The sequence below is a fragment of the Aulonocara stuartgranti genome (assembly GCF_965226115.1).
Source record: "Aulonocara stuartgranti genome assembly, chromosome: 3".
Taxonomy (NCBI): domain Eukaryota; kingdom Metazoa; phylum Chordata; class Actinopteri; order Cichliformes; family Cichlidae; genus Aulonocara; species Aulonocara stuartgranti.
In genome coordinates this window covers 77,614,525-77,636,926 of record NC_138941.1, presented here as the reverse complement: position 1 = coordinate 77,636,926, position 22,402 = coordinate 77,614,525, and the positions used below count along the sequence as shown (strand labels likewise).

At 39.3% G+C, this 22,402-nt stretch overlaps 3 protein-coding genes across 4 annotated transcripts in view; all 3 read left to right on the top strand.

Moving 5' to 3' along the window:
- LOC309703657 (uncharacterized protein) overlaps positions 1-22,402 on the top strand; it is a 196,702-nt gene that overhangs the window by 55,010 nt on the left and 119,290 nt on the right. The window lies entirely within an intron of this gene.
- The window catches only part of LOC309703664 (uncharacterized protein), a 163,423-nt gene that overhangs the window by 39,032 nt on the left and 101,989 nt on the right, over positions 1-22,402 (top strand). The window lies entirely within an intron of this gene.
- Positions 8,828-22,402, top strand: part of LOC309703507 (uncharacterized protein) — a 95,329-nt gene continuing 81,754 nt past the window's right edge. The window contains exon 1 of one of the 2 annotated variants that reach the window (XM_082528394.1): positions 8,828-9,290. In XM_082528394.1, coding sequence (XP_082384520.1) covers positions 9,254-9,290 — 37 coding nt within the window. In that variant the 5' untranslated portion in view covers positions 8,828-9,253. The remainder of the gene's footprint in view (positions 9,291-22,402) is intronic. The other variant, XM_082528393.1, reaches the window with a different exon arrangement.

Sequence of the window (22,402 nt, the reverse complement as noted above, 5' to 3'; positions counted from 1 at the left end):
GCACATTTATCATTATGTCTATTTTGTAGCATAGAACATAGAAATGTTTAGTTAATATTTGCAGACAAACACATTTTCCCTGTAACTGTGTTTTTACCCCAACATTTGTTGAAAACATAATTTTTGAAATGCTGAGAAGTATGTGGACTATTTTTGTCACCCTGTTGTGCTAATGTGATTAAATACTAATAATTATAACTACATAATACATCAATAATAACTATATGCCTTGTGGGGGATTGTAGCGGTGGCACGGCAATGTGAAGGGGACCAAATGGAAAAAACAACCACACGAGCCTTCAATTGTTTTCAAAGCTTTGAATATATTTTCTCTTTTTTTGTGGTACAGAGGTTTTGTCATGCTCATCAGCAACACATCTAGAAAAAATCCCCCAAGCCTCTCAACAAACCCCTCCTTAAATAGATGCTGGTCATACCAGCACCAATAAAATGTAAAAAGGTCTTCCCACCCCGACACAGCCCAACTACAAAAACCTATACAGTGAAACATTGCAGTTATTTTGACACACCTCACAAATATCTAATTACAAAACACCCCCAGCTAAACAATGTCCCAACTAACTAAATCAAATCAAACTGAAAATTCAACCCACTCCCCCCTCAGCTCTCATCAGATGGTTCAACCCACTATCAGTGGGTGATTGGTAAACTCCTCTCAGGTGAACATCATTAGGCCATAATCATGTGTGCACTCCATGACTAAGGCCTTCAGGAAGTTGACTTCAAGGGAGAGCGAGAGAGAGAGAGAGAGAGAGAGAGAGAGAGAGAGAGAGAGAGAGAGGTTAACGGACTTCAAAACAAAAGCATAACAAAATCAAAACTTCCTATTAGACACTGTGAGTGCGTACATCATATAGTGAGGGCGATGCTCCCCAGCACCCTCACAGGGATGCTGACATATTATAAACAGTTATGTCTATATCAAGCTTTTAGCCTGATATAAGCAAAGACATTTTTATCTTTCTTAAAAATTCAGATCCCTGGAGATTATTTGAAAAGTGGATGAACAGCTATCACTACTTGGAGCACTCTAAACCCTGCAGTGGAAAAATATCACTTATTTCACCTTTGATCACACACTTTGGTTTTCAAGTGCAGAGCAATGAAAAGAAAAGGAAAGACTTCACCCAGTGAAAAAAAAGATGAAGCTACAAGCTGGTGATGATCCAGAGCAGCTGAAGAAAAAACCTGATCACCTTCTCTACAAACACAAGGTGAGCTTAATGTTGTGATTGATTTAGTTTTTCAAGGTATGTATGTAACTTTAATTATAAACTGCTGGTGTTGCAACAGAATGCTGTTATGTGTCTGCAGCTCTACGTGTATTATAATTAGGGATGGGTATCGAAAACCGGTTCTTGTTGAGAACCGGTTCCCACTGTTTCAGTTCCTTGGAATCGTTTGCCATTTTTGCAAACGATTCCCTTATCGATTCCAGTCGCCCCGAATGACGTCACCACGTTGCAGAGCGTCATTTACCTGGCAGGAAACATGGCGGCTCAAACGCTAAAAAGTTTGGTTATACTTTACAAGAACGGATGACAACAGGGCAACTTGCAAAGTAGATACTTCATTTAAGGGAGGAAACACTACGAATATGCAAAAGCATTTGCTCACAAAACACGCAATGACACGTGTTTTTAATTCCGCTCCGGACTCGTGAATCTCAACCCAGCAGCAGCGGCAACGTTTGCACGTCCTCTCCCGTTAATGCGGCAGGTAAATAATCAACTAACAGTGCATATTATGTTAGCGTGATCTGCCTTATCTGCCATTACTGCCATTACTGTGCGTTTAGGTGACCATGATGAGAGAGACAGAGTCTGGCTCAGATGCTGGCAGTTCTCGCTGCAGTCTGCCGGCAGCGTCTCCTTTCAAGCCAGGATAGACTAATGTCACCGAGCAGTGACTAAGTTTGTGGTCAAAGGCTTGCACCCGTTTGCCACAGCAGATGCCCCCGATTTTCGGTAAGTGAATGTGTTTAATTGTAGGCAGGGACATTACTGGATATTCTTGTGTAATTGCCACAGAACAATTTATGTTATACTTTGTTATTGCTACAGAAGAATATTTATTTTATTATTTTACATTTACAATTTTTTTCCCCGGGGTCCCTGTGACACCCCATTGAAGAGCCATAGGCTGGATCTCTTAAGATCTCACTGTTGGGTTTGTAAGGCCATGTTACTCCTAAATTTCTATCTTGTTCAAAGAGAAGATATAAAACAAAGTTCTAAGCTAATCGACCTTAGTGTTCTCCTTTTTTAAAAAGAATCGATAAAGAATCGAATTGTTAAACAGAATCGAAAACGGAATCAGAATCGTGAAAATCTTATCAATACCCATCCCTAGTTATAATCCTTTGTAGGGCTGTGCGATATCACCAAAATCACCAAAATCCCGATATAAGACATTTCTCTCCCGATAACGATATATATCACAAAATAGTGCATTTTCTGTAAATTCTGTGAATCTCAGGCAACTCGACTTGTGTGAAGTGTTTCCAGCTGTGCATCGTGTACCTGGAGTCGAGTGTTTTGACCGATGCATGAAACTATACACTTTTAGACACGCCGTTTTCTTTGTGAGTATTTATTACACGGCGTGCGGCGAGGAAAAGCCTGTTCTAATGTTTGAGTCTAAGGTTTATTTTGAGCACCTGACGGCTCTTTTTTGCTTCTCAGCCATAAACTCTCTCCAAACTCTTACATCTGATTCTTGTGTAGGTTTGAGTGTTTGAGTAGTGGTGGGCAGAGGTTTGCAGCATAATTTGTATAGTACAGGTTTCTGGTGCATGTCAGGCTTTTCATAACCAAACCATGTCCATGCTACAGAGGTAGCCCCTCGTTTAGGAATACGGTCCTCGACTTGTTTTGACTGGTCCTTCTGTTTGGAGCTAACTGGTTCTGCCTCATCGTCACTGGCCATGCTGGTATTCTCTGTGCCTTCATCCACGTGGTGACTGTAAGCGCCATTTATAGGTGATGTTTTTATTTGAGGTCATTTCTTTGATGCATATTCTGAAATTAGATTTTTAAGAATAATGCATATGATTTCAGTTTATTTTGAAAAGTCTCAACAGGATCTTGAGCTTTATTGTGAAAGGTTTATGTGGAAACTAAACAAACGGATGTTTGCTGGGTTTACCGTCATTGTTGGTAACGAAAGTACGCGTAAAAACAGTCGCTCGTCCGTCTTAATGTGGTTATTTTAAATATAAGAGAAAGAGAGAACTTTAGAAATTAAGTCACCACTACAGTGACCATTACAACCATGAAAAAATGTTGCTGTAAACAGTTTATTTTGTAACACCATGAAACAAACAATAGCGTATAATATGAAACAACAGATGTTTTAATATCGTCGTATCGCACAGCCCTGATTCTTTGTATATTTATTCATTTTTCTACCTTAAACAAACAACAGCAACAACAAACAAACTTTTTAAAACGTCTCTTTGTTCCTCTGTTTTTCCTCAGAATAAATTGCGACTAGTCTCAATGGCTGAGATGGAGGAGCAACACAGCGACACGGTAACCCGACTGCTGCAGTTCCTGTAGCAACTGAACAACTGAGGACAAGTGAACAAGGATTGTGTGCGCACACACAACGTGTCACTTTATGCTTGCTCTTCTCCAGCCTCTGGTGTCACTTTGTAGTCATTTGTCTTATTATTGTCTTATTTGTTGTGATTTAGGCTCTGTGGGTTTTTGCTTGGGAAGTAACCGTGAGCTGGTTTTCAGGGGCTTCTCTAATATTTAGTGGTCGTGAAATATGTCAAACTTTTTCCTCTACTTTAACAGCTGAGAGCATTTGAACACAGCGGAGGAAAAGGTGTGCACTGAGGATTTTGAACTATGATGTTTAAGTGTTGTCACTGCTGAGGATTCGTGGACACAGATCTTTATTCACTACGCTGCTGTTTACATTTAACTCTTCATCAGAACAAGCTCTTCTAATTGTATTGTATTTTTTTTTGTATTGTATCTTTATTTGTTTCAGACATATTAAACAAAAAAACAATATATACACACTACATATATTTTCATTTACAGATACGAATATATATGTAGATATACACACACACACGTATGTGTTCAGATAAACAAAAAATATATAATGAAATAAAACAAAATCGTCTGACATAATGTAACAATGTTTGGTCTGAAAAGGAGTAGGAAGAAGTATGAACATACTTATTAATTCCTACCCCTGCTCAACATCTTATTGATCCCACACAATTCACCTAATTCCCATCATCACATACTCCACACAATACACGAGGAGAACCTATATAAACTTGGCTACCGTGATTGATATAATTTGGATATAATTTGATATTTTTATACATACAATGGGTGATCATCTTTATCGGTATCATATTCTTCCAAAATCAGTTTTCGAAGTATTTTCATGAACTTACTAATTCCTGAGCATTGCTGTAGATCTATAGTGAAACTATTCCACAGTTTTACCCCATAAATAGTGACACAAAAGGTTTTAACCTTTGACCGTGCTTTAAGAATCCTTAGATTCAATTTCCCCCTCAATTCATAGTCTCCTTCTCTGTCATAGAACATCCTCTGTATATTTCCTGGTAACATATTGTATCTGGCCTTGTACATAATTTTTGCAGTTTTATATTTTATAAGATCCATAAACTTCAGTATTTTTAATTTCAAAAACATGATGTTAGTATGGTCTCTAAATCCTGCTTTATTAATCATCCTGATTGCTTTTTTTTTAATTTTACATATTGGTTGAAGTGCAGTTTTATATGTGTTTCCCCAAATTTCCACACAGTATTCCAAATATGGCAATATAAGTGAACAATAAAGTACCCGGAGTGATTTGGAAGGCAAAAAATATTTAACTTTACTCAGTACGGAGATGCTTCTTGACAGTTTGGCTTGTATATGCTTTATGTGAGGTTTCCAGCAGATTTTGTTATCTATTATCACACCCAGAAATTTTGTATCCGAAATTTCAACATTGTTTACTAATAATTTTGCTCCTGCATCTTTTTTACAATTTCCGAATAACATAAATGTAGTTTTTTCCAAATTTAATGATAGCTTATTTCTATCAAACCATGTTTTCAGTTTAATCATTTCTTGTGTGACAATTTCCAAAAGCTGCTGTAAGTTCTCTCCAGCGCAAAAAATATTTGTATCATCTGCAAATAGAATAAACTGTAGTATATTTGATGTTCTACATATATCATTGATATAGAGGATAAACAGCTTTGGTCCCAATACTGACCCCTGCGGAACTCCACAAACAATGTCCATACACTCTGATTGATATTCCCCAATTTTCACAAATTGCTGCCTGTCTCTCAAATAACTCTTTACCCATTCTAACACCACTCCTCTAATGGGTGGATGACTATAATTGTACTTTGCTCCTCACTGTCTTTGAAAAGCAAGAGCTACAAAACAAGTCCAGTAAACGCACTTTTATCTATAAGTTTGGAACAGTATTAATCCATTTGTGTTTTATTTATCATATGTGGAAAAGTCCTGTCAGCCCTGTGCTGAGAGGGCTGTGCTCGTCCATCCGTCCTGTTCTAATAAACCCACATTTCAGGAACTCCTTCTTTAGGGCTGTTCAGCTTTTTTCATGTAGCACCACTTAAACAGTCAACAGAGCTGGTCAGACAAATGTTCACACAAATGTGAATTGCATTCACTTCATTGATAAAGTAAATGTAAATTCAGTAATCAAAGGTGTTTGGCTATAACTGACTACATGTGTATAGAGATTGACAGACCACGTGACTTTCACGCATTGCTTTGTGGGTACCTGTGGCAACAAAATCAAAACACTGTATCAAGCGCCAGTATTTCCAGCACCGGTAATCATTAATTCTGAGGTTTTAAACCCTACTTGCATTTTATTTGCCCCAAAAACAGTTATGTACAAAACGACGGAGAACACGGCAGCTCCGTACAAAGACAAAGGCAAAAAAAAAGGACGAGGAAAAAAATCAAAGGAGTGAAAGGGTCAGACCCATACGAGCATACAGAGTGGAGTAAGGACGTTAGCGTGCTGCCCGACTTTCATCACGCACATATTTGTTATTATATGGTCCTAAGTGTGAGTGCATACACTCACATGTTTATTAACTTCAGATCCCTGCAACAAGCCCAGCTCCAGTTTACTTTGGTGATTTGAACTATTCACAGCTGTTGTTAAATTCTTTTTCTTTTATCTCCTGTACAGGCCAACGCAATCTATTTGTCGTTTCAGGTTGTAGTACTACACAACATTTTCAGATCTAATAGAAATAAAATGAGTATTTTGTAATCCATTCAATTTATTGTCTTTATTTATAACTGGCATTATTGTTTCATTCTATTATAGTCTTACAACAAAGAGGCAAAATGGTGATCTGGATATTATTAAATGTGAACATATCTGTCATGGTCCTGGCTCATTTTGACCCAGCGTTTTGTGTTTCATTTTTGGTATCATCTTGTGTTCGGTGTGTTATTATTCCTACCTTTGTTCTTCCTCTCTGTGTTCTGTTCGTGTCCCCGAGCTTGTGTTGTAAAACAGTCTGTGTGTTTCCTGTTTTACTTTGTAGGTCCGTGTCTCGTCTTGTGAATTAGGTTCAACCGTGCTGCCCTCCTGTGTGTCATTCCCTCATTACCTTGTGTGTATTTATAGTGTGTGTCTGCCTGTGTTCCTCGTCGCGTCGTCTGTGTAACTCAGTGCAAATCAGCGTTCTCCACGTCTCTCTGCGTCTTTCATTCCAGCTCTCCATTCTCCGCTCATCATCCCCTGTGTCACCTGCATATGTTTTTCCCTGTGCGTTATTCCGTGAGTTATGATTTCGGGTTTGGTTTGTTATTAGTTTCCCCAGTTTATGTTTATGTTTAGTTCTATCCTCGCTTTTGTTATTTCCACTGTCCACAATAAAGCTCCCGTGCATCACAGCAAGTGCCTGCTTTTTGGGTCCTTCCTCACAACAGCAGCCGTGACAATATCGTTAAATATTACATTTTTTGTTTGTCAGGTGTTTGGTAGAGCGGGTCACCTACTCACCGGAAGGTCGGCGGTTCGATCCCAGGCTCCTCCAGTCTACCTGCCAAATATGCTTGGGCAAGATAATGACCCCATGTTTGCCTACTGGTGGTGGTCAGAGAGTGGTGCCAGTGTCCGGCAGCCTCGCCTCTGTCAGTGCGCCCCAGGGCAGCTGTGGCTACAACGTAGCTGCCATCGCCTATGTGTGAATGGGTGGATGACTGGATGTAGTGTAAAGTGCTTTGGGGTCCATAGGGACTAACTAAAGCGCTATCAAATGCAGGCCATTTACCAATAAAAGAATATTTAACATTAATTGTACCAATGTTGTTGTGTACTAAGCACAGATTAATTTAAAAAGTTTTAATGGTGTATTAAATGTATCAAATGGTGTATTAGGTTGTAATTGCATAGAAATGTACGTTTAAAGATATAAAGAAGTATATTTAATGACAGTGAAAAGAAGTGCTTAGAAATAGTAATATAAACAGAACTTTCAATTTTTCTATTAACGGAAAATATAATTTAATGATACAGAAAATATCCTGTGAAGGTGAGAATGTTCTGCTTTATCATTTACAGAAAAGTCCGTCAACTTAAAAAAAACAAAAATGTACCAGCAGAAAATTACCAGGACATTTTCCGTTTTTCTGTGGAATTTTTTTCACAGTGTACATTGGAGAGACCAAACAGCCACTTCATAAACGCACAGCATAGAAGAGCCACCTCCACAGGACAAGACTCGGCTGTCCGTTCGCATCTAAAGGTCAAAGGTCACTCTTTCAAGCATGCCAATGTTCACATTTTAGACAGAGAGGACAGATGGTTTGAAAGAGGAGTGAAAGAAGCCATCTATGTTCACTGTGAACGGCCATGTTTGAACAGAGGCGGGGCTTATGACACCAACTGTCCACCACCTACAATGCAGTCTGAGATCTTTCCCAGACGCCTCAACACCCACTCACAATCAGGTGACCTCAGCAGGTCACATGATAGGGTGAGGCAAGTCACACCTGTGATGGTAATGACCCACGCCATGTTTCACATGTTGGTTATGTGATGAGTCACATGACCAGTGGTCAATAACCCTCAGCACCACCTCCAAGGTGACAGCCCCTCCAGGAGTCACACACCAGAGACTCTCCAGGTATCACATGACAGAAACATCTTCCAAGAACCAACAAAGATCCTTCTTTAAGGTTTTACTACGCTGTCACCATCTTGAAGTCGGGCTGGTGGAGCTTCTCTGGTTTTCCCAGCTGGAAATCTGACTTCCCAGTTAAGCTGGAATGAAGCATGTGTGCTGCTGGTTCAATGGCTGCTCATAGGCTGTAATACACAAACACAGGATCTACCAGTAATCACATCACACTCATAAAAGCATGACTAAAATTTCATAGTTTTTATTATGTTTTTTTTACTGATTAAACAATAAAAGTAAAACAAAAAAATCACAAAACAGATTCCCACTGATATCAACTCTGCCATTGTTACTACTTAAATGTTTATCAGAGTAAATTTTGATGGTTTCAACATAGACAATTAAAAAGTCACATTTTCCTTCTTTTCTCATCAGTACATGAGCATTTATATCAGGTTATGTCAGATCCCAAATTAATAAAAGGTATGATTTAAGTGAAAGTTAATGAAAGGTGATGATATTACTCTTAATTTATTGAGGCTCTTCCATAACTCAGATTATGTTATTAATCTGTTGCAGATCTTATTACTGCCTCTTGAATCAGATTTTAACAGGGATGTGTTCAGTTTAACTCTCTCACCACTTTAAAGGCTGAAGCTTTAAATCATAATATAATAATGTTTTATTTTTATAAAACATATTTTAAATAGAAACGCTTTTATAATTTCACCATAACAAAGTTCACTTCCTGCATGAAGGTGATCACAGCTCCATGAACTATTCCCACAAACATCACTGAGCCTCAGACTTTCTTTAACAGGCCTGTCAGACCACAGTGATCCAGCTGTTTGTGTTCATGTGCCGCATTTATACGTTTTATTTCAAATCTACTTCACATTTTATTATCTGATATCTGCGACACACGGAGACTTCCTGTTAAACCGAAAGTAAACTTTGTGCGTGGGCGTGTTTGGAGCTGCAGGTGTGTCCAGCTGTGGGTTCGTTGGGTCAGCAGAGGATTTAACGGGACTTTGTGTCGGTTTGAGTTGTTTTTAAAGGAGGATGAAGACGCTGGTGGTGTTCCTGCTCCTCATGAACGGTAAGAAAGTCTCTGTTTAACCTGCAGCAGCTCCGCAGACAGTCCTCTGTGAGCGGAAGTGCTACACTCAGGCGCAGCTCGCGCCTCTGACGTGATGGAAATTCACACAGTGTTGGAAATACAGATTTAATGATGAGGATTTAATAGTAAAAGTATGAGGGAAGGTTAGAAACAGACCAGACTAACAGACTGTGGACTTTGTAGCCACAGATTGGACACTTGGCAGAGCTAGCTAACCATGCTAACGTAGCCTCGTGTCTGCGCTGTTTCCGGTTTGAGCCGAGCTCATTCGGCCCTCTGAGCTCCGCTTCTCCGCGCTAAAAACAGCACAGGTGCACCTGATCAACGGTGACAACAAACCGGAAATAAACACGGTGATATTTGGAAATGTAAATCTGTCTCTAAGCTCCAGGCTGAACAGAAATGTCAAATACAACTTAGTAAACCAGGTGAACAATTTAATAAAAACATTTAAAGGCATAAATACATAAACGAAAGCAAATAATAATAATCAGGAATGTCTGTGAAGGTTCTCAGTCATCCTAGTCTAAGGAGGTTGGAAAGAAAAACTCTGGACGTCTTTAAGTTTACTTGAAGACGTTTCACCTCTCATCCGAGAAGCTTCTTCAGTTGTTATGATGATGATGATCATAATAATAATAATAATAATAATAATAATAATATTAATAAATGAAATTTTTAAAGTTACCATTATATTCAAGGAACTAAAAAAGACAAATGTGGTATAAAAATGTTCTGCCGTTTGAGTCCCAGCTTCATTTGAGTTTAAAAAATGTATTCTCAACAATTATTTACACACAGATCACTATATATGTGATCTATTTAGCCTTTGGTGCATTAGGGAATTCTAAATAATCAAGTTACTCTTTACTCTCATGAGAGGAGTATCTGTGAACAAGACACAAGAACAAAGTGATGCAGGATTTAGACGTTTATACCACAGCTGCATCTACTGGGAGGCTGAGGGGAGCACTGCTGGCTGTCAGTATTTTTCAAAATATAATAATGTTTTTGTGTTTGTCTGATTTTCCAAAAGAAATACAAAATGATGCTGATTAATAGTTCTGATTATATCCAAAGAATGAGCTGGATCAATGAGTCTGAAAGATCTTCCACTTGATTAAATTTCTCTGTTTTCCATCCATGGAGATCAGGATCCTGGGTGTTTAACTTCATGTCTCACAGGTGGACCTTCAGTCCACCTGTCCAGGGCTGGGTGCTCCGGTGTGTACTGAGTCACTCCCGGCATCTGCTATGTGTGGCCTGCTGGCTCGTTGCCGGGGCCCCCTGGGGCTTCTGCACTGTGTCTGCTGGCTGACCCCCGTCCAGGGGTCTGCTTTGATCTTTTCTGAGTAGGTAGTGCGATTCCCCCTGCGGTGAGCCTCTTTGGACTCTCGTACTCTGGGGGTATCTAGATGTCTGGGGCCTGCATCTCCTCCATGCCTGCTTCATCTCCTGGGGGGGCTATGGCTCCACATACCTACTATTAGACATTTACATGGTGAAACCTTGTGAACACAAGCGCACACACAGGTGCACACACACACAGGTGCACACACACATACTCACAGACACACTATCTTGGTTGGCTGCTGCCTCTAAACATATCATGTAGTCCTGTGTGCTGCTCAGCAGAGATGGGCAGTAACGCGTTACTTGTAACGCATTACTGTAATCCGATTACTTTTTTTCAAGTAACGAGTAAAGCAAGGGATTACTATTGCAAAAACGGTAATTAGATTACCGTTACTTTCCCGTAGGAACGCTGCGTTACTGCGTTACTAAAACCGTGATTTTTTTTGCGAGAGTGTCTCATGACAGTGTCGTAAGCAAGTGCGACGTTCGTGACAACAGCTGTGTGCAGATCAACAATGGATCACATATCGATTGTGGGAGAGAGTATGAGCGTGCAGCGTTTAAAGCGTGGAAGTACTGACCTTACTTTGAGTTTGATTCCATAAAAAGTGACAAAAACATTAGTGTCCATCGTGCGTGGGAGGAAAACTTTTTACAGTGAAAAAAAACCCCTAAACTTCCGAGCAAGCACCGAGTAGCTATGACGTAATGGGAAACTCACAGAGAAACTCGCGGATTCTTCCACTGACCGCTGCACACCTGCACCAGGGTAAACCTCCAACTACCCCACTCCTGCTTTACAGGTGAAAATAGTGCAAAAGGACCGCTAGTCTTTGATTTTATTTATTTTCTGCTGTGTTTTACTTGCATCTGTTTGAAAGACTGAGTGTAAACACAAAAAATATTTTATTTTATGTGCTGGAATGTGCAGAAAAGAGGTTTAAATGTTAAACAAATAGTTACAAATTAAAAAGTAACTAAGTAACTATGTAATTAATTACTTTTGAAAATAAGTAATCAGTAAAGTAACAGGATTACTTTTTTGGGGAAGTAATCAGTAATTAGTTACTGATTACATTTTTCAAGTAACTTGACCAACACTGCTGCTCAGTAACATTTCATGTTATCATTTACTGGTACTTGTACATATCTTGGTTGTTGCCACGGTTTCTCTGTTGTTGTTTTGTGTGTGTGTGTTTGTGTGTGTGTTTTACGCAGGTTTGGAGCAGATCCTCAGTGTTTTTTCTCCATCTCTATTTTTCTCTCCCTCTCCTTCTGTAAACTTCCTCACCAATTTCTTTCTTTTTCTTTTCTTCAGACGCTCTTTTCTGTTCTGATAGTAATAACTCAAAATAAAAAATTCGAATAAATTTCTAATAAAATATGACTGCCATTATAGCCAAAGCAGTAATGATGCACTTGGAAAAATAATTCTGTTGGGCATTTTTTTGGCCTTCAGACAATAATTCTCATTCTCGTCTTGTCCTGTGCAGCTACACTGCCGGACGGGACAGGCAAAAAAAAGAATATAATAATCAGGGCTGTCAGTGTTAACACATTAAAATGGGCAAATTCACATTAACAAGTTAACACAGATCAATCCGTATAAGGAGTTACTCAGCGTTAACGCATTTAAGCCACATTAACACGTCATCATCATGACTAACGCAATTAACAATTAATCCATCTGGAGCACAGACTGACTCAAAATCCCTGAAATGTCTCTGTCAATGCATTTTGGGCAGTTTGTCCAAAGTTTGTCTTCTCTGCAGAAGCCCCCCTGTGTCTGCTGGCTGAGCCCCATCCAGGGGTCTGTTTGGTCTTTGCTGAGTGGCTAGTGCGTTGACGTGGGCTAATTCATGTTAACGTGTTAACACTGACAGCCCTAATAATAATACATGTAAAAACCAAACAGTATGTCAGGTTGTTATCCTGGTATTCAGTCTGTGCTGCTCTCACTCAGAGATCAGAGTTCATGTTCAGTAACCACACTGACAGCAAGAGGAGGAAACGATTGGTTTAATTTAAAAGGACAGTCTGAGCTGTGGATTAAAACAATAAAAATATATAAGTGAGTCACATATCAAACACAGACCAGACCATTAACCTCCTAGGACCTGCCGTCCACATATGTGGACATCACATTTTGGGTTATTTAGACCAAAATACTCAATTTTGCTCTACAAGGGCCTGATATCCACTTACGAGGACATTATGCTGCTACTGTCCTATCAAAATTTTAAACGAATTTCCTCATATGTGGCTCCTATTTTTCTTAAAAACAAAAATAAGGTAAAAAAAAAATCTGGTAATTCTTTGTTTTTACATTCATCGGGCCCCAATATTCCCAAATATCAAAGAGAAATTAAAAATGCATGCTGTGGTTCAGGTCTTAGGAGGTTAAGTGTAATGAAAAGCTGAGTGTGAGGGTCAGGGTGCTGTCTCACTGCAGAGACTTCAGGCTGAATCCTGCTGAGCTCAGAGTCAGACTCACCTGTGCAGCTTGGACAGGTAAACACATCAGGAGATGAGGAAAGTTGGCAAAGTACAGACATTCAGTACTTAAGTCCACAAACAGACTTTGTAGACATAAGTCTACAAATACTACTATTAAAAATACTCCAGTAAAGGTAAAAGTACTGATTCAACTTCTTTACTCAAGTAAAAGTAAAAAAGTAGAGGCTCTGAAATGTACTTCAAATAAGAAAGTAAAAAGTAGCTCTTTGAAGGATGTTTGTAAAATATATTTATACTGGGGACACAAGTCTGGTCTAAGTGTTCTGTCAGAGAGACTGCAGCAGTCCAGGAGTTTGTTAATTGTCTTTAATTAAGTCCCACAAAAGATTTGTTTACATGAAAATGTTTGTGAGGCTTAATCTGAATTCGATGCAGCCAAAATTGGCTAAATAGCGCATGTCTTACAAGATGCTAATAGTGAGGCATAAAAATGGCAAGCTAGCAACAGCTAAAGGAAACCATAGAAAAGTCCTTTATTCCTCATACTGTACAGTCCTGCATCAGCAGCTTCATTCTTATACAGACCTTTCTACTCTGTGTGTTCAACTGAGCTCTATGTTTGCTACATAGCAGTCAATGAATCCAGTTTTTACACCACAGTTAAGTTAATGTAGTTAAATCTGTGTATTTGTAACTCAAACATTCAGTGTTTTAAACAGAAACCTGACTTTGACATATTTAAGTTGGTATGAACACAGTCAGAGCTGCTGCTGCTTTTATTGTTCTGTTGCTTTTTCAAAGCTTTCTGTGCAAATCAATAGAAATATTTATTGTTGCATCTTAAAGCTGCCAGCACAGCAGCAGCATGAGGAGAAGAGTGTTTGCTCAGGAAATACACGGGTCCCTGAAGAGTTCAAACAGGAAATATTCCTGCATTAAATCTGCAGTTCAATCATCAGCAGATTACTGTCAGTGTCATCTGTCACCAGGCAGGTTTTAACAGGCGTGTAAGCCACATATTATTAGAACACCCTTTTATATTTGGATGATAAACACATTTAGTTGTGTTTGGTCTTTAACTTGTGCTCAGTAAAAAGTAGTTCTCAGGTAAAGTACAGATACCTGAAAATTGTACTTAAGTACTTACTGCCCAACTCTGCAGAAGAGGAGAGTTTTATTCCTCACATTATGTAAATAATAATGTAAACTTTATTGATCCCTGTGGGTAAACTCCTCTCTGCATTTAACCCATTCACTCAGTGAAGCAGTGGGCAGCCATTGGGCGCCCGGGGAGCAGCGTGTAGGGACGGTACCTTGATCAGGGGTACCTGAGGGGAGCTGTTCAGGGGAATCGAACCCCTGATCTTCCGATCATGGGCCACCACTCTACCTACTGAGCTATCTCTGCCTGATAAATGAGTTAGCTGTTAGAACTGTCATCAGTTACTATGAAACTATGTAATCAATATACAGTAATAATGTAACATTAGAGTATTGACCTGGATGGGTTTTGCCTCCTGAGGGTTACAGCTGTGTATGATGTGTTTAACAGGCACAAACTAAGATTTACAAACATGTTCATCCAAACTTCACATTAAATACACCTCCATGAGTCACCTGATACACACCTGTGCACGTGTAGTTGTGAGACTGTCAGCTTTCAGTGAGCTCACATTTAGGCTGCGTCCACACGTACTCGGGGATTTTTGAAAACGCAGATTTTTCTGTGTTTGCACCTTTCGTCCACACGTAAACGCCGTTTTCGATCACTGAAAACTGAGACTTTTAAAACTCAGTTTTTGCTTTTACGTGTTGACGAGGAAAACAGAGATTTAGTCACACAACGTCAAAGGTGTGCGCCTTTTTTGACGTGCCGCTGTGCGCCACGTTATTGTTTACATGAGATGAATTTCTACAATGGTGGATATACACAAAATACTGTTGCTGTTAATCTATCTGCAGTTTTACACACGTACATGTACACACAGTTACTGTCCCTCCATTTACAAAGACGTCAGAGTGAACAGAGTCAACACAGACGCTCTCACAACCTAAATCCAGACGCCACGTCGTTGTCGCTTTTTAATGAATTTAATTTGTATTTAATTTAAATTTATGCATGTTGTATGCATTTGTTCATTCCTAAGTTGTGAGTCTACAGCAGCCAGAGTACTGTTTTTGGTCATTAACATTTGATGAAGGCACTTAAAAACACAAACACTTTTCAGAAGTACTTCAGGTTTGCATCAAACCTGCTCACTCTTTCCCTCCCAGGCTTCTAGACTCCTGATTGGCCAACATTTCTACACGGCGTGGATTTGACATGTTCTTGACCGTGTTTGACTGCGTTTTTGGCGAGATTTTCTTTAAAAACAAAACAGAAAATCTCAGTTTTCCAAAGTACGTGTGGACGTAGCCTTAGTGTGAGCAGCCAAACATGATGGCAGACTGCCACAGATCACTTCTGAGGAAAGAGGAGGCGTTCAGCTTCCTCATAGTTTCACACCTGCATGAAGCAGCCTCACCCTGACAGCTTCAAATCACTGTGTCAGCTGATCACTTCCTGTCCTGTGATTGGCTGAGCTTCAGGCCTTCTCTCAGTCAAACTGGAAACAGGGATTGAGACAGTGTGAGGTTTGTGGAGTGCCACAGTGCTGTAATGAATACTGTAGTGGAAGAAGTTCTTTCACACTCTTCATCCTGGAGCTGCTTTATGTCCATGATCTGCATGGAAACACATCTATGGAGAGGAAATCCAGCTGCTGAGGGTCACATCTGCATCATTGTAGCTACAGTGGATGTTTCTGCGTCAGGACTGGAGGCGGAGCTTTGTGCGTGTCAGGGTGAGGCCGCAGCAGCCGCCTCCAACCGCAGCGCTCGGGCGTGAAACTATGAGGAAAGCCGACGTCCTCCTCTTTCCTCAGAAGTGATCTGTGGCCGGCCGGACTTCATTCCTAAAATTAACAAAGTGTGAAGCTGAACTCTGAGCTGTGACAGTGAAGCAGTGTGAGAGTGTCAGTAGATGATCAGCAGAGGAAAGTGAAGCTGCTGTGAGCTGATGTCCTGAAGGGCTTTTAAAGAGTCTCTGAGTTTGACAGGAACATGAAGATGTTTGTGGTGTTTGTGATCCTCCTGCACGGTAAGTACACCTTCCTCTCTCTGCTCTCATCATCAGCTTTTCTTTCATCTCTCTCTTTAATGTGTTGAAGTGCAGCAGGAGGAGATTTCCATCAAACACTGGATTCTGATTCAGATCAAACTAACGATCCAAAGCAGCAACTTTCAAATCTCTGGATTCTTCTTGGTAGGGCTGCTCGATTATGGCAAAAATGATAATCACGATTATTTTCACTGAAATTGAGATCACGATTATTTGACGATATTTATTTAACCCTTTAAGACCTACTATAGAACCAAGTCCACCAGAGCTTATATTATTTTTTTACATGCTGTAGTGCCATTTGTGGGAGCATTTCAAGTTGCTATACATCAATACAACTGTTATAGCCCATATTTTAATAATATGTATGCATTAAGTCCATAGTAATTACATAAATTGCAAAAAAGTGCAATAAACTACAAAAAAAATTGAAAATCGCTTTTGTTTTGTTTACATATATTTCTACTTGGAGAAATTTAAGAGGTTTATCCCTCAAAACTTTAAATACAATAAAGTTGCAAAAAATAGTTTACAACAACAGGAAATTTATTTTGAGTGTCTTCATAGTTTTATTTTGGAGATACAGCAATTTTTATATACTGCAGGAAAAACAAAAAACAATCCTATGATGCAAATTTGCAAAGAAAACAGCATGTGCATCATTTCACTGTGGGAAGTGTTAGGAACAGCTGATAGGAACGGCAAAGCGTGTTTCTGGAATATTATGTTTTTGTTCCTGCAAGCGCTTTTTATGCAATTTTTGCAAAGCTATATGTGGAACGAAACCGTGACCGAGGACAAGCTGATGGCATCAGATGTAAGTACAACTCCTCCGGTTTCATATGCAAAACAAATTATTGCGCTAGCTTACACGGTTCAGGTTCTACAGGGATTTAAAAATAGTTACGCAAAACGGAGCGTGCTGCTCTGACCGGCTTTAAAGGGTTAACAATGACTTTAAAAAAATTATATAAAAAAGTGTGCAACACCACTGAAGTTTTTTTTTTTAAACTCTCTTTTCAACCAACGGCAGTCACTCTCCAAATAACTTCTGCTTAGCTTTCCGAGCTTCCCTCGGGTCCTCTTAATCAGCGGTCTCCAACCTTTTTTGAGCCACGGACTGGTTTATGCCCGACAATATTTTCACGGACCGGCCTTTAAGGTGTCGCGGATAAATGAGGGAGGGGCTAATAATCGGCTCAGTCATTTTTAATGATCGTTGAAAGCCCAGATCGTAATCGTGATTAAAATTCGATTAATTGAGCAGCCCTACTTCTTGGTGCCTTTCAGATGATCTCATGTTACAATCAGCTGCTGTGTGTTGTTGTGTAGCTGAAGCTCGGACTCACATTTCATATCAAAGTCAAAGTCAACTTTGTTGTCATCTCTGCTATATACAGTACAGTATACCGAGAGACGAGACAACGAGGCTGCAGTTCCAATCAGTGCAAAAGACAACAATAAATATGAGAAGAGTAAGAAATAAATATACACTTTAAGACTCAGGTAAAAGTATCAGAATTATCAGAGCTTTTTAGTCCCATACAGATCACCAGGAAATCCTCCTCTGTCTACAAACAGGCTCAGCAGCTCTGATCATTCATTGGAATGGGGGTAGAGTGTACGACCTGAATAAAGAAAAAAAAATTTAATTAAAATTGTTCAAAAGTGTAAGAAACATTAAAGAGAATATTTTAGAGACCTGAGAGAGAGATTGTCAGGGATCTGTGTGCAGGCGGATGGAGAGGAGGATCCAAATGCAAGACTCTGAGACTGAATTGAAACTGAGATCCTTAGCTTTATTGCTGGTGATAAACAAAGACATGAACTGAACAATGACACTGAGAAATGCAACACACAGGCATAATTCTGAGAGTACGACACAACACTGACATAAAGACACACTGGGCTTAAATACACTGAGGAAGTCATCAAGGAATTAGAGACAGAAGGGGAACACAGCTGGGAGAAATAAGACCTAATGAGACGGGGGGAACAAAGCTAGAAACACTGACAGGAACATGAACCTTCAGAGTAAAACAGGAAACAAGACACCACTAAACAAAGACGCAGACACGACACTGAGAGACAGACTAGACACTGAACTAAACCTGCAATAAACATGAGAACATAAAACCTACAAACTAATCCCTAAACAAGAATAACTGAAACATAAATTGATAATCATCATCATCATAAGAAAAGGATCCAAAATGCAAAAACACACCAAAATATAACAACTCAAAATACTGGGTCAAGCTGACCCAGAACCGTGACATGGGATGAACAACACCAGGGTTTGATTCCAGGTGATAAGGCCTTCTCGACCAGCAATATTTTTACAAATTGTGGTCAGGTTTGTTCCCAGCAGCACAGAAACAGCTCTGATCACAGTGATGAATCATTTATTTTATTTTATTATTTAGGCCAGAGTATAGCGCATATTATGTGGAAGAAAGAAACCTCTGTGTGAAGTTTAAAAAAAAAAACATAATGAGTGCCAATACTAAAAGTAGTTACTGTACATTCATAAGTAGGGTTGGGTTTTGATGATCAATTTATCAATTAAATTGATTCTAGCTTGGATAATGTGATGTCGATTCATTAAAATCCTGAATCGATTTTTTAATATTAATTTATTTTGCCCAAAACGCCAGAATCTCACGTTAAACCTCACAAAACTATTTCAACAACCACCAAACAGCTAAAACGGCAAATGAGCATCAGAATCACTGTTGCTTTTCTAACCCAATGACACACAGACGGACACCCTGTCGGGGCTGAAAGCCGACAACTCACTGTGTTGTGTTTACATCTTTTTTTGCACTAGATTCTGAAGCTGTCTCTCTCCAAACAATACTGACTGAACCAGCAGCAAAAGAAGATCCAAGCTTCACTTCATATTTCGCTTCACACAAACATCGTCATAAATTCGCTGTTACTTTGGCTGTTTTGCTTCTTCCTGCACAGCTCTCTCTCTCTTAGTGTACGTCAAGAACATCCCATCTAAAAATCTGTTTTCTGAATTATTAACTTGCTTATAACCCATCAGTGTACCATTGTTTACAGCGCTGTTGGCCGTTTTTTTTTGTTTTTTTTTACTTTCTTCCGACAAGAAAGCCTCATTTCTGGTGTTCAATACGGGGCGACCGGGCAACCGTGGCTCAGGGGGTTGGGAAGCATATCTGTAACCATAAGGTCACCGGTTTGATCCCCGGGCTCTCTGTCCTGGTCGTTGTGTCCTTGGGCAAGACACTTTACCCTACCGCCTACTGGTGTTGGCCAGAGGGGTCGATGGCGCAATATGGCAGCCTCGCTTCTGTCAGTCTGCCCCAGGGCGGCTGTTGCTACAACCGTAGCTGCCTCCACCAGTGTGTGGATGTGAGAGTGAATGAATAGTGGTATTGTAAAGTGCTTTGGGTGCCTTGAAAAGCGCTATATCAATCCACTCCATTATTATTATTAATGTAAATGTAAACTTTTTAAAATTATGCAAAACTGAAAAATGCTTTGCTGTGTTTCTAATAAAACGTCTGTAACTTTGCTCTGCTTCACTTCAGCAGCATCAGGTAATTTTCGTATGCTGATTCATGGTTTTCTTCCGTTTTGTTCTATTGTAGAATGTTTTTAAGGTTATATGAAATGAAAAGTCAGGCCAGGAAAATCTCCTTCATGTTTTTATGTTTTATCCTCAGTTACTTTGGCACAAAGACATCTGCTGCAATGTTTGCACAGATGATGAAGTCTCAGAAGTGCTTCGAGGTTTCTGGTAGTTAGAATGACTCGGGGGTGTTGATTCATTTAAACTAACATAATCATCCTGCTGCAACCAGGTTTCTGTAAGGCAGAGTAAATCGATTTGCTGATCAATTATTAAGTCATGTACTAACAGAGACTTGGAGGAGAGAGACCTAATATTTAATAATCCACATTTCACTGTTTTACTCTTTGGTTCAGATGTGGATACTGTATTGTTCTTTCTTTGTGATTGTTTATGTTTAAGTTGTTTGTTGCTGGTTTTTAGTTTGTTTTTTATCTTTTTGGGAGCTGACACAGTATCTATGGAGATGGGTTTGGGGGGGTTTTTGGGCGGGGGGAGGGGGTAGCAGGAGGAGAGAAGCTGCAGAGAGGCGTGTAAGACTGCAACTCTGCTTCCTGGTCTCAACTCTGGATAGTCATATTTGGGGGGTTTAATAAATTTGTCCATATTTCTAGAAATGAGAGCTGCTCCATCCAAAGTGGGATGGATGCCGTCTCTCCTAACAAGACCAGGTTTCCTCCAGAAGGTTTGCCAATTATCTATGAAGCCCACATCATTTTTGGACACTCAGGCAGACAACAATTTAAGGAGAACATCCGGCTAAACATCTCACTACTCGTCTGTTTTGGGAGAGGACTTAACAACAGCTCAGCTCTAATAACAACTAGGAATACTAGAATACTAAGAATTTAATATTTGTTTCATTCCACCATCATTCACTGCTACTCTCTTCTTACTCATTGCACAATACTATGTCACTTTTTTGGAATCACCTGCACTGATAGTTAGTTATTAGTGTGAATGCTTGAAAAGCATTCACAGTATTGTTCTTCAAATCTTTATTATTAGTGTGAATGCTTGAAAAGCATTCACAGTATTGTTATTCTAATCTTTATTATTATTAGTGTGAATGCTTGAAAAGCATTCACAGTATTGTTCTTCTAATCTTTCTTATTAGTGTGAATGCTTGAAAAGCATTCACAGTATTGTTATTCTAATCTTTATTATTAGTGTGAATGCTTGAAAAGCATTCACAGTATTGTTCTTCGAATCTTTATTATTATTCCATATTCCGTACGTTTTTTGGCATCTAACTCCTTCAAAACCGTTCAACTTAGAAAAACCATTCAAACATCGTTAGATTCCTATTATTTTGGACATGACTGCTTCTATTTTTCTCATTTTTAACATTTATATTTTTAATTTTATTCAACTTTATTCAACAAAAATTTCCCATGTATTTCAATGGGGAGACCCTTCAAATTCTCATTCAACTTACTCATTTTTAAACTCTTACTACTTCCACATACATTGACATAGAGCCACCATTCAAACTTTAAAACGAAGACAAGACATTCAACTATTCAACTTGTATTTATCTTTTCAATATCTATTATACTTTTTCTTCAGTTCCAGTTTAAGTTTCATGATGTTTTTTCACCCGTTTCAAAATTTATAATGGGTGTGTATGGGACGGAATGTTGGGGCTAGAGTGAGACAGCTCAACTGCTAGAGTGAGAGGAGCAAAAAAATTAATCTTAAAATCTTTTTTAAAACTGCTGCTGTGTCCGCAGCGTTTGCTCTACAGGTATGATTTTACCCTCAAAACGTAGCCATCGCTGTCCTCTTTCATCCAATGTGTTTACTATTGTCCTAGGTGTTATGGTTCTTTCATAAATGTCACCAATGCACAGCCTCCTCCCTCCAACTCTTCCATAGACTCTAATGTTAAAATGGCTCAGAAGGTTCGTTTGAAAATCAGAAGAGCATGGTGTCTTTCCACTGTCACCACGTCCATATAATAAGCTCCACAGGCATGAAAACTGAGAATTAGGTAGACTAGACATTGCTGTCGCTCACGGTGAAAGAATTTTGTCAATACGACTTTTACTTTTCATTTGGGAGCGATTTGTTTCGGCCTGACTTTTCTGTTCATTTTAAGCAGCAAAAGTGAGGTGCATGTCTGTGTCCGTGTGTATGGAGCCATTGGGTGCGGTCACTATAGCAACCAGGCTCACACCTGCCTGCTTAACGAGCTCTCTCTCTCACTCTGCCAAGATTCATCTTAAACACTTCTCTTTCAACTGCTGCTGTGTCCACAGTGTTAAAGCCATCATTTTACCCTCAAAACGTCGCCATCGTTGTTCTCTTTCCAACACCGTGTCTTTCAAAGCTCACACTTTTAAATTTTTTAAACTGTGTGGATCCAAGCGGAGGGATCACATTTTAGTCATTCAGTGATTCAAAGAATATTAACTTTTAATATTCTTTCAGATGTTTTCTGACTCTAAATGTTCTTTTCTCATTTCTTAGGTTTTTCTAATTTACAATTAAAACATTTTCAGCTTTTTTCCAACT